The sequence below is a fragment of the Tupaia chinensis genome, unplaced genomic scaffold (genome assembly GCF_000334495.1).
Source record: "Tupaia chinensis unplaced genomic scaffold, TupChi_1.0 Scaffold000231_1, whole genome shotgun sequence".
NCBI classification, from domain to species: domain Eukaryota; kingdom Metazoa; phylum Chordata; class Mammalia; order Scandentia; family Tupaiidae; genus Tupaia; species Tupaia belangeri.
The window spans coordinates 3,032,168-3,049,325 of NW_006159706.1; the positions used below are offsets into that span (position 1 = coordinate 3,032,168).

Genomic DNA, 17,158 nt, shown 5'->3' on the forward strand with positions numbered 1-17,158 from the left:
ATCTTCCTTTCTCCCCAAATGGCTAGATTACAGGAGCCATGGAGCTGGCTGCCTCTTGAAGAAGGGCTGTTCTGAGAGGACAGCCCTACTCTTTTGAGAGTTGGAGGCTCTGGCCACACTGGGCCCCTCTCCCTCTGGGAGGGAGCTGAGCTGGGGCCTCTTCCTGGGCGTGGGCCCTCCAGATGGCGGCAGTTGCCACCACTTCCTGTCGTCTTCCTGACATGGCAGCCAAGAGTCAGGTCCCTTCACTTAAGGAGAAAAGGACAAGATTTCTTTTCCCCATGTTTCTGTTCCAGGTGGGAAAAGCATGTGCAAAGGCCCGGAAGGGGGGAGTGAATTCTGTGTTTGTGGATGGGAAGGAGCCTCCAGGGGGAAGGCAAAAAAGAGCAATGAGGTGGATGGGGGCCAGGGCACTGAGGGTCCTGGGAGGAGCATGGACTTCATTTGAGTATGGTGGGAAACCAGTGGCATGCTGGAGGGCTCTCAGGAGTGGAGAATGGACTTACCTTCTAGAAAGATGCCTCTGGCTGCCCAATAGTGATCAAGGCTAGAAAAATGAAAAGGGAAGGGGTTTCGGGAGAATTGGGGAGGGCTGTCGGCAGTTTTACACACAAATACCCCTCGATTTAGGATGATGAGCTCATTGTAAAGTCAAAAGATTGTAAGTAGAACCACCACTAGTTTGGGACCATCTGTAGTGGGATCAGGGAAGACGTCACTGAGAAGTGACATTTTGGCAAAACTTAGAGGAGGCAGAGGGACTCAGAGGAAGAGGAAATATAAGTGCCAAGGCCCTGGGCAGGAGTGTCCCTAGTGCATTTTACAAACAGCAAGGAAGCTAGAATGACAAGAGGGAAGTGAGTAACGGAAGGGAGCAGGAGATGCCGGCAGAGGTGAGGGGGACTTGTAGAGCCTTGTGCAGGTGGCTAGTGACCCCTGAAAGGTGAGCGAATCCTCAGCCAGCCAGAACACACACTCAGATGGCTCCATGGAGGAACACAGGTGTCTCTGTCTTGGCCAGGGCCCTACTAGGGCTGGGATTCCCAAATCTGGGAGCTTGGGGAGGAGGGTGGAGCCTTGAGCCCTGCCCAGAGACTGCACACTGTCCTCCAAGCCTCTTGACTCCCAGCCCGCACTAGGTAGTTGCCCCTGCTGGCTCCCTCCAGCTTTGGGACTTGAGGATGGGGGTGAGGGTGGCTCAGCAGCCTGAGCCCCTCCCCCATACACTGTGGGTGGGCTGTGATGGAGTTGGGTGGGAGTTTGGTGGCCCCTCAGGCCCTTGTCCTGGTGGGCCACACACAAAGAATGAAGCCCAGAGTCTGCAGGAAGTGAGTCCTCTGCCCTGCTTCCCCGCAGCATCCCATCTTGCCTGGCACTGCCCTGGCCTTGGTTTCAGGTGGTGGCAGCTCTCAGACACCTGGATCTGGTTGGGTATCTCTACTGGCATGAGCCCCCTGCTACTTAGGGACAAAGTGGCCTCCTCTGCTGGCCCCTGGTCCTTCTCAGTCTGGTCACTGGGTCCAGCCAAGCCACGCCTGGCTCCACTCCCGGGGTCTGCCTTAGCTTTCTTGGACCCCCTCTTGTCCTTTAGGACCCATTGGAGACAGCACCACCTCCAGAAACCCTTGGGTCTGCCCATCCTGTCCCCTGGTTCTCTGATGAGCTGCCACTGCTTTGTTGGTGTGTCCCTCTGTGTCCTTGATCTCGCTGAGAGCTGCCTGTCCTTGCTCCTTCCCAGCTCAGCACAGCTCTGGCATGGAGCAGCAGCAAGGAGGCCATGGCTCACGCTCACTGGAGCTCTCTAGTACCAGCCAGGTCCTCCTACACATGTCACAAAATCCTGACCCAACCCTAGGGGCCGGCAGCATGGTTGTCATCCCATTTTACAGATGAGAAAACCAAGGCCCAGCAATGTTTTACTTTTTTTCCCCCTTTAATATGCCAGAGGGATGGGTACTCACCAGAGAGAGAGAGAGAAATGAGAAAGTGAGAAAGCACCCCCCATGGGGGATAGTCACATGGTAATTCCTTCTCCACTTCTTTCAGGATTTTGGGCTCGCACACACAGGCACCTAGCATGCTGTTCAAGCCATCAGGTCTAGAACTCGAACCATGTGATCAGCCACGTGGGTTCTAGCTGCCCGACACCACCACACCACTGACTGGTCCCCCAACAATATTTTAAATAACTTGCCCAGATCTCCCAGCTGGCAAGTGGAAGAGGTGGGATTTGAACTCACCCTGCTGGCTCCAGAGCCTGCTCTTGTCCCCTGAATCCCTCTCTGCTGAAAATGAATTAATGAGTGAGTCAGTGAATCCAGATGACCACACCAGCTGCCCCCCTTCTCCCACCTCTGCTCTGAAGCCTGGGCAATTCCTCCCCACCCCAGCTCTCGTTACTAGAGGCCATGGGGGCTGCACCATCAGCCTCAGCCCGTGGCCCCCCAGTCCCTGAAGCTGGATGCCCCTTGGCCTCGGCCTCTCTGGAGAACCTGCCTCCCTCCTCCCAAGTGGCATGAGGGGCCCGTATCGCCCATTCTTGTTGCTCAGTCTTCATCCTCCTCCACCTTGTGGCAGCCTCAGAACAGCGGCTCCTTCTCCTGGAAGCACTGTCTTCCCTTGGCCTTTTCGCTGCTCAGGGAGTCTGACTGTCTCTCCTGCCCCAGCAGGTGTCATTTCTTCATTCACCCATTCACTTAGCAAGAACTTACTGAGCACCTCCTGTGCAGGCACCGGACACTTCCGGGACACAGTCCACACGTGGCCTGCGTGAACTCTGCACGGGGGAGCCGAGCAGACACAGTTAACCATCATCATTTTTACTGATGAGGTGGGCAGGGGGCCTCAAACCGGGTGGAGAGCAGAAAGTGACTGAGTGTGATGGGGGGTGGCTATTTTAGATGGAGAAGTCAGTGACATCCGAGCTGGAGAGCAGCCAGCCCAGCGATCTCGGGGAAGAGAGAGCGCAGCCAGTGCAAAGGCCCTGAGGTGGCCTTAGTGGGAGAAAACCACTGGTGTGGCAGGAGTGCATGGCAAGGGGACGACAACGAGTAGGCAGTGACCCGATCACCTGCAGGGACCTAAAAAGCCTTGGGGTTTATTCCAAGGGTCGTGTGAAGTCACCAGAAGAATGCAGCATGAAAAGATTGGATCCCATTCACAATTTTAGGAGACATCTCTGTCTCATAACATGGCCTGAGCATCAGAACAGCCTGGGGTGCGTGTTCAAAGTGCAGGTCCTAACCTCTCCGCATGCCTGCAGCACCAGATGCGGTGGGGGCTAGCCCAGGAATCTGCATTGTGATAAGCACTTACGCCGCGGAGAGTGCTGCTTTAGCAGAGATGCATGACCTGGACATTCCCTCCTGACCAGTGATCGGAACTCACAGGGATCCAAGAACATAGGTGGCAAAATCTCACATCTTTATTCTCGCTGGCCTCTAATTGGCAGTTAGCATCTCCCTTCATGATGTGCATGCAGCATGAAAAGATTGGATCCCATTCACAATTTTAGGAGACATCTCTGTCTCATAACATGGCCTGAGCATCAGAACAGCCTGGGGTGCGTGTTCAAAGTGCAGGTCCTAACCTCTCCGCATGCCTGCAGCACCAGATGCGGTGGGGGGCTAGCCCAGGAATCTGCATTGTGATAAGCACTTACGCCGCGGAGAGTGCTGCTTTAGCAGAGATGCATGACCTGGACATTCCCTCCTGACCAGTGATCGGAACTCACAGGGATCCAAGAACATAGGTGGCAAAATCTCACATCTTTATTCTCGCTGGCCTCTAATTGGCAGTTAGCATCTCCCTTCATGATGTGCGGAGGTGACAAACCTCAGCGGGCCTCGCTGTACCTAGAGATTTGTCACCAATGGAAATCACAGAGTCTTCCTATCACCTTCGAGCGTTCGCAGATACCTTGAAAGGTTGCTTCCCTCCTCGCGCCTTTGAAGTCCCAGTCCTTATTAGACTTGCACTCGATTTTGCTATTTCATGTGTTAATAAAGCAGCACGTATATTAATGTTATACGTCTGATCTTTAAAACATGTTTTGATAACTCCATTTCAATATAATTGGTTTCCTTTGCAATTCGATGTATGCTTATTTTGTGCATTTAAAAACATTATTCAGAGAAAGTGCCTTAGGCTTCACCAGATGCCACAGGGGTCCCTGGCCCAGAAACCGTGCAGAGAGCTGCAGCTGCAGAGAGCTACGGGTGTGCGTGCGATGGGAGGGTGGGGAGCTCAGATAGACTTGGGCATCCCTCCTGACTCCCCTCATCGTGCGTGGGGCCTAGGGCAGATCACTTTCCTTCCCTTTGCCTCCAGTGTCCTCACCTGCAACATGGAGCCTGCAGTCCCTACCTCACATGCTTGTTGGAAGAAAACAGCTGGGGCCCCCTGGTGAGCAGCAGAGAGGCACCCCAGGCCAGCTGGGCCTGCAGCACAGGGGAGCTGGGCTGGGCGGGCTCAGAATCCCAGCTCTGTCACTCACCAGCTATGGCCCTGGGCCTCAGTCTCCTCTCATCTCTAAGGTTGCAGTAAGGTGGCACCTCAGTCATTGGGTGGTTGTGGAGATGCAATGAATTTCTGTCTGCCAGGGGTGCACGCCTGGGTGCTGTGTGACATGGTTGCCACTGGGTGGGCATCTCCCGGCTCAGGTTCCATTTGGGGTTCCCAGAGGGCAGGATCCAAACCCTGCTCCCGCTCAGCACCCCGAGTATATGGCACAGAATCCGGATCAGGGAATTTGCTTGGTGCTGTGGCTGCTGTTCTGCAGTTCCTAACTCAATTAAAAAAAAATATCACATTACCAAGACAGAAAGAGACAGTGGGAGAGAGAGAGAGGATGGGGAGACAGAGAAAGAGAAAGAAAGAGAGAGATGGGGGTGACCGAGCAAAGGGAAAACAAAGCGGAATAAAACCGTCTCTAAAACCTGCCGTAGGCAGTCCGCACCGCCTGTCCTGCCCGCCTTAGCTCCTTTGCTGGCACAGAAACCCCATTTCAGAGATGGGGAAAGAGGGCCCCAGCGAGATCAGAGGACCTGCCCGAGGTGAGCTGCCGGGGACGGGGCCTTTGGGGCCAGAACTCCACCTTGGACTTCGAAGCTCTTCCTACGATATGCCTCTCCTCTCTGCCTCCGCCCCAGGCCCCAGCCTGTGTGGCCAGAGCTTGTTTTCAGAGTCAGCCTCTGGATCCTGAAGACAAAGAAAAATCATTGTAGCCTGATGCTGAAGGCCAAGGTCACTATGACACGTCTCAAATACTCAGTGACTGTCCCCAGATTCCAACAGAGCCATTTCTAAAGGGCATGTCTGCCAGGGACGTTTCTGAACTGACAGGGACCGGAGCCTGGTGGGACTCTGGGGCAATAAGGCACTGTCACATTCCGTTCCAATGATAAACTAGTTTGTCCAGTTGAGAGTGCCCTGGAGAAGGGAATTGTTTCTCTCGGCCCAGCCCGTCAGCGTCCCACGGCACATTTCCAAGGACCTGCAGTGTCCTAAGAACCACACTGTGAGGAGTTGGAGCTGTTATTCATTTAACTTACCCAGAAAACCTGTGAGATTGGTAGAGCTGACCTCATCTGATAGCCAGAGAGACTGAGGCTGGAGGGGTCAGGTAAGGGCCTGAGGTCAAATCCAGCCGGCTCAACGCCAAGCCCAGGCTTTTCCCACAGTGAGGCATTGAGGCGGAAGTGGTGGAGAGGCTTCCTTCTTTTGAGAACTGTCCGGGGCCACAGTGGGGTGGGGGTGGTCAGCAGAGGCTTCTTGGAGGAGGTGGTCTTGAATGAAGAAAGGATGCGTATTAGTTTCCTGTTGCTGATGAAAGAATAATCACAAACTTATTAGTTTAGGGCAACACGAACTTGCCTTACGGTATTTGAGGTCAGAATTCTGACATGAATGGCAGTGTCGGCAGCCTCCCAGAGGCTCCCGGGGAGAACTGTTTCCTCAGCTTTTCTGGCTTCTAGAAGGGGCCCACAGTTCTCAGGCGATGGCCCCACATGGCTCCACCTCCGTTCTGTCATCTCATCTCCTGCTCTGACTCCTCCTCTCGCCCTTTACCTCCTCCTTACAAGGACCCCTGTGATTTCACCATGCCCAGAGCATCCGGGGTAATCTCCACTCTCGGGTCTTAATCACATCAGCAAAGTCCCTTCTGCCATATTGAAAACCCTAAAGGTTAGGATGTGGACGGCTTTGGGGGACCATTATCCAGCTGCCCCAGAAAGGATGGCCCTCCTGGGGCTGAGCCAAGCCGGAGGCAGGGAGGCCGAGGAATGTTTAGCCAGCAGCTCTGCCTGTCTGGCAGGTGGAGAGCAGAGGTGGGCAGGCTGCTTGGGACGGGCTTGTCAGGGCACTGAATGCCGCACTAAGACTCGAACTTCGAACTTCATTCTCATCACACTAATGTGCATGCGAGCCAGCTGAGGAGCTGTTGAGATGCAGATTTGGCATTTCCTACAGGTTTTTTTTTTAATTATTTATTTAATTTTATTTATTCATCCATTTATTTTAATTTGACCAGAGAGAGACAGAGAGAGAGAGGGGAAGTGAGAAAGCAAACCACCAGGTCCAGGACTTGAACCGTGGTCGGCCATGTGGGCGTGTCCAGCGCCTTAACCACCATGCCACCCGCTGGTCCCATTTCCTACAGGTTTGAGGTGACGAGGCTGGCCTGTGGGCCTCGCTCGTGGTAGTGAGCAGCAGAGGGGATAGCTCTAGAAAAGATGGTCGCAAAGGCAGGAACGGTCACCCTGCGTTTCCAAAGTAGCATGTTGCTTAGTTCCGGGATGGGAACTTCCATGTGATTTTGCGAGTGCTTGCTACCCAACATTTAAAAAAAATGACTTATTTATTCTGAGAGAGAGCTCACACCACGACCCACCTGCAGCCTCAACCAGCCAAGGACTACAAACATGGACACACACACACACACACACACACACTCGCACGCAACATGCACAGGGAGGTTCCAGGGTGTGAACTCAGGACCTTTTGCATGTCAGTGCAACTGTGTTACTGCTGAGCCACCACCTGACCCTGACCCGCGTTTTGCATGTTCCACTAGAGCAGCCACTTAGTGTCTCCATGGTACTCTCAAGTCAGACTTTATAGGAAATCTTTCAAGACTTTCCTACTTATCAAAGGACAATTCTGGGGACCAGCAGTTGGTGTAATGGCTATGTTGCTGGACTCCCATGTAGTCAACCACGATTCAAGTCCTGGACCCAGTGGCTTAAACTCACTCTGGGTGCATGTGCATGCATGCCCAAGATCCTGAGAGGAGAATGGAGGAGAAGGGATTGCGGTGTGGCCATCCCCCCTGGGGGGTGATTTCTTGCTTTCTTTCTCTCTGTCTCTCTCTGTCTTTCTGGTGAGTACATGTGCCCTGTAGCACGTGCTATAGAAAAAAAAAAAGACAGTTCTGGGACTGACCCTGCAGTGCAGTGGTTAAGCGCTGTGCGTGGGAAGCCAGGTCCCATATGGCCAACCATGGTTTGCATCCTGGCCTCTGTGGCTTGAAAAACACGCCAGGTGCATGAGCGTGTGTGTTCAAAATCTTGAAAGGATGGAGAGATGGAGGAAAAAAATTGCGGCTTGACTGCTCCATTGGGGTAGGGGGCAGTGCTCTCTCTCTCTCTTTCTCTGGTGACTGTATGGACCCTCTGACCAGGGGAAAAGAAAAGATTCTAGATGTCATGACCATGGGCAACTCTCACCCTCCTGGGTCTTTGTGGAAAGTGGGTGAAGGACGGGTAGGTCAAACGACTCTCAGGAATAGCTTGGCGACCATGCTTTTGGCTTGTGTCAGTCAGTCTGGACATCTTTTCAGAGCTGAATGCCTTTCCTTGTCATCTAACTCGGAAGATTGGCACCTACATGTCTGGGGTGCTGTGATGGTCCCCGAGAGAGCTGGCTATCGTACCCCTATGTGTATATACCAGGGACCATGCTCAGCTGGGACCATGCTGCGTTGTCCCAGTGTCAGGAAGGAGCGACTCTAGACCTCTTCGGTGGGAGCTGAGAGCCAGGTGGGAACCAGGAAGGACCGATAGGGACCGGGTGGGGTCAGTGCAGACTTGGCAGTGTGTGTTCTGCTGGGAGGGGGCAGCCCCAGCCCAGCCTCACAGTCATCAGTACGTGGGGGTGCAGGTCCAGTGTTGCTGTATCCACCCGTTTTGCAAACAAATCCAGAAATCTGGATTTTTATGTGAAGTCTCCTATTTTTAAAAGTTGTTAATGGATTCAGATATTTTTAAAATCCTGTGTGGGCCAAATAAGACATTTCTAGGGGCTGGATTCAGCCTGTTGGCAGCTTGAGCATCTACTCACCTTACCAAGAGGGAAACTGAGGCCTATGGCAGAGAAAGGGCCTTCTAGAGCTGTGTGGCTTCAGGGTGTGCACTGGGGGCTGTAGGCATGTGATGTAGCTACCATCTGTTGGTCTCACAGCGACCCCCTCTTCCAGACTCTGCTTTCCCCTCGACCCTCAATTCTGGGCCTCTGGGAGGAACAACCTGTCCTCTGGTCGTAAATGACAAAGCAGTCTGGGAGGTGAAAGATGCCTTCTTCCCTGACTACCCCCGACTTGCACTGGGACGAGGGCAGGTCCTAGCTCCTCTCTGGGCCTAAGGTTTCTCAGCTGCAGAACACAGGCCAGGGGTGCAGTGCCGCCCCCAGTTCTCTGAGGCCTGTGGCCTCCTCCCAGTTGTGTACCCTGCCTCTGAGCCCGCCACTGACATTTCTCAAGCTGCAGCTGTCACGGGGCTCTTTCCAGCCCTGAGGGCCTGCGGCCGTGTCATTTACATGATTTAACATGCCATGCTCGGTCCTGGGGGCCTGGCGGCCATTGCATAGCCAGCGGCCGCTGTGCCGCCACTTATTGATTTGATGTATTAAACTGATGGATTTTTTTGAGAGAGAAATGTTTTCTCTTGAAATGCCGGCACATCCTGGGATTTCATGTGACTTTGCAACAATTCCCCTCTGACCCCCATAAAGGTTTTATTTGTCCTGCACTTGGTCTGGGCTTCCTAGTCCCCCTTGTCTCGGTCACGTGAGAAGTAACGAGAGCAGTTAACAGTTACGGATTGGGCGAGGGACTTCAGAAAGTTCATGGGAAGAGGGAATTAAAGGGCGAGGTTACTTATTTGGTGCAAAAATATTTTGAAATCTATAATATGCATTTTCCACGAACCTTTTGAAGACCCTTGCACAAATCCCTTGGAATAGGGCAGGCACTGTCCTGAGCACTTTACTCCTCAGTTAATTCATCCTTCATGGAAGTCCGTGAACTGAGTACTTATCCTCAATTTCCAGGCGAGGAAAAATTCCCTGGGGACAGACCACTTGCCCGGTCTCCCAGCTAGTTTTTGGCAGAGCTGGGAGTCCACTGAGGTGGGACTAGCCCAGAGCCACGCCCCTCACCACTGTGTCTCCCACCTCATAATCATTATAATTGCTCATAATTATACTTGTTAGCAAATAATAGTCATACTTGACCTTCTTGAACACTTGCCAAGTTTCAGCTTCAGTCATTCATAGGCACGGCCTTATTTGATACTCACAAGCCTATTATGCCCGTTTTTCAAATGCAAAAACTGAGGGACAGAGGGATAGGGCCCCCACTCAAGATTGCACAGCCAGGACATGGCGCTCACCCATGTTTTCCCCACTCAGCCGAGGAGGTGGCCTGGAAACTATCTCAGCAAAAGAGGGATCTGGGTTGAAAAGGAAACCGTTCTCGCCAACCCATCAATTCCGTCAATGGAGGGTCAGAGTTGGCGTCACGGAGCTGTTTTTTAAAAAGGCAAAAAGTGCAGCTTACAGGATTAGCTGTCACCCCACAGGCCCGTACCTGATGAGAAATCATTTCATTTCTTCTGCCCCTGGAGGTCACCTATTCTCTGCTGCAAATCGGGCCATTAGCGGCAAGTTTCGCAGACTTGGAACAATCATCCCATGATTATCGAGCCTGCCTCTCCTCCCCACGGCAACCAGCATCACCAAGGGACGGCCCAGCCAGCCCCACCTGGAAGCTCCCAGGCCTCTGGCTTCTCTGATTCCCTGTTCTCACACAGGCACACTTTCCACCGCACTGATAACGGCGATGAGCATTCATTGCAGGCCAGGCACTGTGCAGCGCTTCCCGGCGGCTTAATTATTCCCACAGCACTTCTCTGCAAGCTCATGGAAGATGCATATTATGAGAAAACTAAGCATGAGTTTCAAGGGTTTTTTTTTTTTGCTCCAGAAAAAACTCATACTTCAATTCCATTTTCCAAAAATAATTAAGTAAGTTTGTTTCTTCCATGACAGAGAGAGAGAGAGAGAGAAGCGAGACAGGTGCACCTCCAATGTGGTCTTCCCTGCCGGGGTCTATCCCCAGCTTCAGCTGACCTGGGTCACAGGTATACACAGGCCTGGCATGCTGGGGAGACCTTGGAATGTGAGTCACGTCACCACTATGCCAACACCTGGCCTCTTCAATGGACTTTTGCAGTCCCCTCATGTTTGCCAGACACCAACACCTCCTGTCCTAGCACACAGCCGAGTTTTCCTTAAGATGACTCACTTTTTAATACGCACGTTCACAGCAGAACTTGAGATAAGTGTTTCTCAAATTCAAGCATGTTTCACCTTCTACAGGGCCCCCTGGAACCAGACTGGGCCCCACCCTCAGAGTTCCTGACTCCGCAGGTCTAGGGAATGCCCGAGACTCTAGATCCCAAGTTCCCAGGGAGCCCTCTGCTGCTGGCCGGGAGCCTCACCGGAACCACTGGCTTGGTTCACTACTCTAACTGGAAGCCAGCACCCCTTGCCATTAAAACAAACAAACAAACAAACAAAGTGACAACGAGATCCCTGCAGGAAATAGCATCCTCCAAATGGTCCAGGCGAAGTCACTTTCATGAAAGAACTCCTTACAGAGGCAGGGGAAGGGCTGGGAGAGTCGCAGGCCCCCAAAGGCCAGCAACAGTGGGGAGCTGTTAGTACCACAGGACTGGAAGGAGAAGAGAAGCCAGTGAGCTGCAGCTGTCCTCACAGCAGGACAAAGCCACCACCAGAGATGTGGCTTGGGATACCCTGTCTTGGGCAGAGAAGAAATACCCTGACTTCTTCCTACTCTCACCTCTGACCTCCAGCTGGTGCCTCCTATTGGCTGACCCCAGTGGAGAGGCACAGAGATGCAGGTGATGGGGTTCCAGAGTCAGCCTCCTGGGCACAGAGCAGGGCAGAGAAGGTGGGGAGTGGGGGGCCTGGGTGGAGGAGGGAAGGAGGAGGAGGGAAGCTGGTATAGAAGAGAGCCGTGAGAACGTTCACTCAGGTCTGGCTAGGAAGTGTGGGGAAGGTTCTGAGTCCGAGGCTGGCCCTCTTATTGTTTTAAAAAATTGGTAAGTGTGAGAAAGGTGTTAAGGACACAACTTAAGCACCAAGCAGAAACTTTTTGATTGAGGTAACAAGAATTAAAAATATCATGGGAAAGTGAATCAATCTTTCACTCTGGTTCCAACAATTGAAGAGTGTGACTCAAGCCCACTATTAAGCACCTCTCCCGGACAGCAAACTCAAATGTGGAGACCACAACCTACAGTGGTGCCTGCCTCCGGGAGCTTGTTTACTGGCTCACGCTGGGCACTGCCATTAGGGAGTGCTCGGTGTTAATCCCTCGAAGGTGGGTGGAGGGGTGCGGTGCCAAGTCCCAGGGAGACACAAGCGGTTGCTGTGGGGTGGCAGCGTTCCCCATGCGCTTTGGAAGGGGTGGGGAGGGGGCACCTGTCTGCTGCACCTTCCCGGCCCTCTGCCCAGCCTCTCGGCCCCACCCCTTTCCTTTAAATGCCAACGTCCCCATGGGACCAGGCTTCTGGATTAATTTTAGAGGACAATTAAAATTCTTAAAGAGGAGCCCATGGTTGACTGTGGTTCGAGTCCCAGACCCAGTGGCTTGAAAATCACTCTGGGTGTGTGCACATATGTGCCCAAAATTTCAAGAGGAGAATGGAGGAGAAAGGATTGTGGCATTGCCATCCCCCTGGGGGCACGGGGGCAGAGTGATTTTTCACTTTCCCTCTCACTGTCTCTCTGTTCCGGTGAGTATGTGCTCCCTAAGGCAAATAAAAAACCCTAAAACAAAAAGAGGAGATTGTGTTTAAGTTCTAGGGAAAATAGGACTGACGGAAGATCAAGGGACGATGTTCATAAAACAGAAAGTTCAATGACACCTTGGCCGTACCTTGAGCTCTTTCAGGTGCTTATTTCAGAGACCCAGGACCAAGGGTGAGGCCGACCACCAGTTCCCAAGAAAGCCTCAAGATGGGGCCTAGTTTATTTCCTTATGGCACTGACCTGGGTGGACCGGAATCTCCTGGTCTGTTTCATTAAAGTTTTGGTTGAAGATGTGGCATTTTGGCATAAGTGACTCCATCTTGGTCCGTTGTGTTGGGGCCTAGTGCAGGACCTCAGTCCAAAACAATGGCCCCTGATAGTTTCTATCCCACAGGCCCCCACCCTGAGTGGTTGACTCGCCCACTCATCCTCACGCCACTGTCATCTCTCACCTGGAGTGTCCCTGGCTCCTGCAGCAGGTCTCACCCACACATTCTTTCCATCCGTCCTCTGCACTCCCGAGCATGTGTCATTTGTTCCATTGCTAAGATCCATCACTATGTCCTCACCTGCCTCTGAATGTGGATTGAACCCAGCTTCCCCCGCCTGCCTCCAAAGGGGCCTCACAGCCGTCTTCTCTACACTGTCCCCTCCTTCCCCCACCTGGTGGCCACCTGGGCTCAGGATTGCTGAGAACCAAAGGTCACTTCATGCCTGGCTGGCCATCCTCTTCCCAGAATCCCGAGTCAGGAATTGCTTGGTTTTGCTGGAGAACATTTTGAATGAGAGCCTGAACTGGGAAATCCATGGCTCCATACCAAGAGAGGCCGCAGAGGTGGGCCGTGAGCCAGACAATGATTTCGAAGTAGCCACTGTATCCTGCCAGCTTATATCTCATGATGGTTCCTGGTGTCAGAGAGTCATGAGTTCAAATCCCGACTGTGCCACTACCTAGCTGTATAGAGTAGCTGCTTAATCCCTCGGAACTTAACTTTTTCATCTGTAAAATGGGTGGTAACTTGCTAGCTTGCAGGGCTGTTAGGAGGAGTTGGGGAAATAATTCACATGAATGTCTGAGGTCAGATTCCCTTAAAGATAAAGGTGTATGTCGTTTCTAAAAGTCACAGTCCCGAGGGAGGCTGGAAAGGGAAATGGGGCTACAGGACAGGGAGGGAGGCAGGCAAGCAGGGAGACGCAGTCCGGCCGGTCTGACCCAGCGGAGCTGTGCATGTGAGTCCCCTCTCAGCATTGCCCCAGCCCAGAGCCGTAGGACAGAGAGGAAAATGTAAGTTCCCAGTTACCTTCTGCACAAGGATGGGCGAGGTGGGCTCCAGGCGCCCAAGGACAGTCCTCCAAAGACAGAAACCCCCAACTACAGCCAGGGAGAGGGGGTAGGACCCAGAGTCCCCTTGGCCTGGCGTGTGGTACCCACCTCAGAACTGCTGGCCCTGACCGTACTTGCTGATGTTACTATCAGCATAATAACAACGATCGTCATTATTGTTACTAATGTCCTTGGCTGGAGCGGCTGAAACTTTCCGACAGATGCTCCTGGAGCCTTGTGAGAACACAAATAAACCTACAATCTAGTGGGAATAAGAGGCAAACCCCAGGGACCAGCAGGTGATGTGGTAGCTGGGGTGCTGGATTCCTACTTGGTCGTCCACGGTTCGAATCCTGGACCAGTGACTCTGAAACACACCGGGCACATGTGTGTGCATGCTTACAATCCTGAAAAGAAAATGGAGGAGAAGGGATTGTGGCATGGCCATGCCCTTTGGGGGTTGATTTCTCACTTTCTGTCTCTTTCTGTCTCTCTGGCAAGCGCATGTACTCTGTAGAAATAATCTTTCTCTCTCTCTCTCAAAAAAAAAAAAAATAAATAAATAAAGAATAAAAAGCAGCAACCCCCAGCCAGGCATCTGTTTTTCTGTGGTTAACTTACTTCCAGAGCATCCTCACCCCTATGCCCCAGCCCGACTCCCATCATGACTCCAGAGCTAGGTCCTGCTGTGAGGAGGGGTGGGGGGCTGCCTGGCCCAGGGCCCATGCAGGGGGGCTGAGCACACCCCGCTGGGGTGAGGGCACTGTTGAGGAGGCAGGAGTCAGTGAGCCACATCCTGGTGAGGGCCGACTGCCAGTGCCAGCGGGGTCTATAAAGGCAGCCAGAGGCGTGGAGGCAGCGGCGAGGTGACGGGTGAAACCTCCCAGGGCGGTCACCTCCTGGCATGGCTCAGCTCGCCTTCCTCCCTGCTGCCTGCTGGGCCTTGGGCCAGAGAAGGGCCTCGGAGGCTGTGAGCGTGCGGTGCCAGGGGGTGTTTTAACAACATCCAGGCTGCCAAAAGCACATTATTCTCCTACAGGAGTCCAAGGGATGGCCCCGGACATGTGCTATTTTTGTAGTCAAAAAAAGAAACAAGAGAAAAGTTTTCCAGAACTCTGGAAGCCCTGTTGTGCTGGGAATGACAACGGGTGTTTCAGGATCCAAGTTCTTCCACAGGGACCAAAACAGGACTCAAAATTTGCTGTCTGCTTTATTTGCCAAGTAGTGTTTATTGAGTGTCTCCGGGACAGTCCAGGTGGAAGGAGGAACACGGCAGGTTTGAACAGCCAAACTAGAAGGGCAGGATGCAGCTGGTCCTTCAGGAACAGCTGGAACCGGGTGCCCACACGGTTAGGATGCCCAGGCGCTTATCTGAGGGCCTCTCTCCCAGTCTGCTTCGGTGGGCCTTGATTGGTCAGTTCTAGGTTCGACGATCATGCCAGACCAATCAGCTGTGCCCAGGAGGGAAGGATGACACAGAACATGGCAGCCCCTGGGAGAAGCACAAGTTAAAGCCATGGGAGTAACAATGGTGGTTTCTAGAAAGGAGCAGGGTGGGGTGCAGGGCAGATGAAGTGTGGGTGTCCCTTGGGCTAGCATGCTGTGTGAGCTAGGATCTGTACAGCCACAGGTAACAGAACCTCACAGGAACTGTTTCAGCAACAGAGACGTTTGTCTCATATAAAAGTCAGAATCGGGTCGTCTGAGGCTGGTGATTGGCCACGTCAGCTTTTCCTTGCTCCGCTCAGCAGCAGGGGAACCAGCTTTATCCTGTACTCTACCTCGTGGCCATAGAAGGCTCCCAGTGGCAATTGTCTAGCAGATGAGAAAGAGAAAGAGCCTCTCGGCCGGCCACAGAACAGCCCTTCCCTCCAGTCCGAGTGGGTCCACTTGTCGGTTCTACACTGCCCTGGGTCCCAGGGGTGGTCCAGGATGGTCACCCAGAAAACGCCATGCACCAGCCAGCCCAAGCTTGGGTTTTTGGGCCAGTCCTGGTGGGGAAAATAGGATGGCCATAATTGCCTCTTGTCCGTCAGAACCCTCCCCAGACAATCCTCTTCTCTCCTTTTGAAACTTTATTTAGTTATTTTTCCCAGGAGTGAGAGAGACAGAGAGATGTCACCCCCAGCGGGATCCTTATGCCACGATCCACTCCCAGCTTCAGCCGGCTCCTGCTCGCGGGCACACTCATGTCTGGCACACTCAGGGAGGTCTCCGGACTTGAGCCGTGGACCTTCCCATGTGGGTCAGCCTCTCAGTGTCACGTTTTACCACTGTGCTACCATCTGGCTTTTTGAGACCTCTTCTAAAACAACTCGCTACCTGCAGTGCACACAGGGTGGAGTGGACACCGGGAGGGCCGTGGTGGCGAGCCCCTCATCTGAAGGCTCTGTCTCTCTTGTGCAGGGGTCCTGTGGCTGTCGGTAGTCTCCGAGGTGCTCTATATCCTCCTGCTGGTGGTCGGCTTCAGCCTCATGTGTCTGGAGCTTTTCCACTCCAGCAATGTCATCGACGGGCTCAAGCTCAACGCCTTCGCAGCCGTCTTCACGGTGCTCTCAGGTAAGGCATCGGGCCAGCTGCTGAGGAGTGGCTGGTCCAGCCAGCAGAGCCAGAGCACACCCAACCTGTGTGCTTCATGCAGACAGAGAAACGGCACTGGAGTCGCCCTGAGAGTCAGTCCAGTACCACATGGGAGACATTGGGCCAGTCACTTCTCTGAGCCTCAGTTTATCATGGGTAAAGATGTCCGCTCACGGAATCACTCACTTGACATGTGCTTACTGAGCCTCCCTCACCTGCCAGGCCCTGTGCCCAGTGCTGAGGTCAGAGCAACAAACAAAAGCAGACAGCCCTGCCTGCGTGGATTAGCACGTGTGGGAGAAGGGGTGCGTTCACTTGAGATGTCTGTAGGAGATAAATGCCGCATGGTCTGGGGATGGACTGGGGTGTGATGTGAGAGCGCACATGGCTGTGCAGAGGGGAGGATGGAGGCGCCTTTCCCAGGAATACAGAAGAGGAGCCAGGGGCCAGCAGGTGGCGTGGTGGTTAAGGGCACTAGACTCCCACATGGCTGACTGTGGTTTGAGTCCTGGACCTGGCAGCTTGCTTTCTCACTTTCCCTATCTCTCTCTCTCTCTCTCACTCTGCCCCTTTCTGTCAAATTAAAACAAAAAAATAAACAAATAAAGTTAAACAAAATAATTCTTTAAAAAAGAAGAAGAGGAGCCTGTCTGGGGTGGAGGGCCCATTACTCCTGGACCTTGATTGCCTTTGAGATTTCCAAGGATGGATGGTGGCATGATGGTCGTACAGTGCTCTGCAAGGCTGACCCACATGGAGAGGTTCTGGGCTTGTGTCCAGAGACCTCCCTGAGTCACCAGACACACACATGCTCCAGGACTGGCTGAGACTGGGGTGGATCGCAGTGTCAATACTCTGCTGGGTGTGCCATCTCTCTGCCTCTGCCTCTGTCTCTGTCTCTGTCTCTCTCTCTCTCTCTGGCTCTGTCTCTTGAGCTCCTTCTCTTTCTCTCTAGGGAGAAAGAAAGAAATAAACTTGGGCCAGCTGGTGGCATGGTGGTTAAGGTGGATATTAAGACAGATCCCACGTGGTCAACTGTGCAGTTCGAGTCCTAGACCCACCAGTCTGAAAAACAAACTGGGTGCATGTGCATGTGTGCCCAAAATCCTGACAGAAGGAAGAATGGAGGAAGGGGGATTG

At 53.1% G+C, this 17,158-nt stretch overlaps 1 protein-coding gene and 1 long non-coding RNA gene across 2 annotated transcripts in view; one reads left to right on the forward strand and one right to left on the reverse strand.

Annotated features, from left to right (window-relative positions):
* The window catches only part of GSG1L (GSG1 like), a 166,928-nt gene that overhangs the window by 53,479 nt on the left and 96,291 nt on the right, over positions 1-17,158 (forward strand). Inside the window, 1 exon segment of the mRNA XM_006172132.3 lies at positions 15,845-15,997. Coding sequence (XP_006172194.1) covers positions 15,845-15,997 — 153 coding nt within the window.
* Positions 3,750-9,379, reverse strand: LOC102503207 (uncharacterized). Its single transcript, XR_334518.3, has 4 exons — positions 9,206-9,379; positions 5,553-5,823; positions 5,096-5,199; positions 3,750-4,783 (listed from the first exon to the last, which is right to left on the reverse strand). It is a non-coding gene; the product is annotated as an uncharacterized LOC102503207 (long non-coding RNA).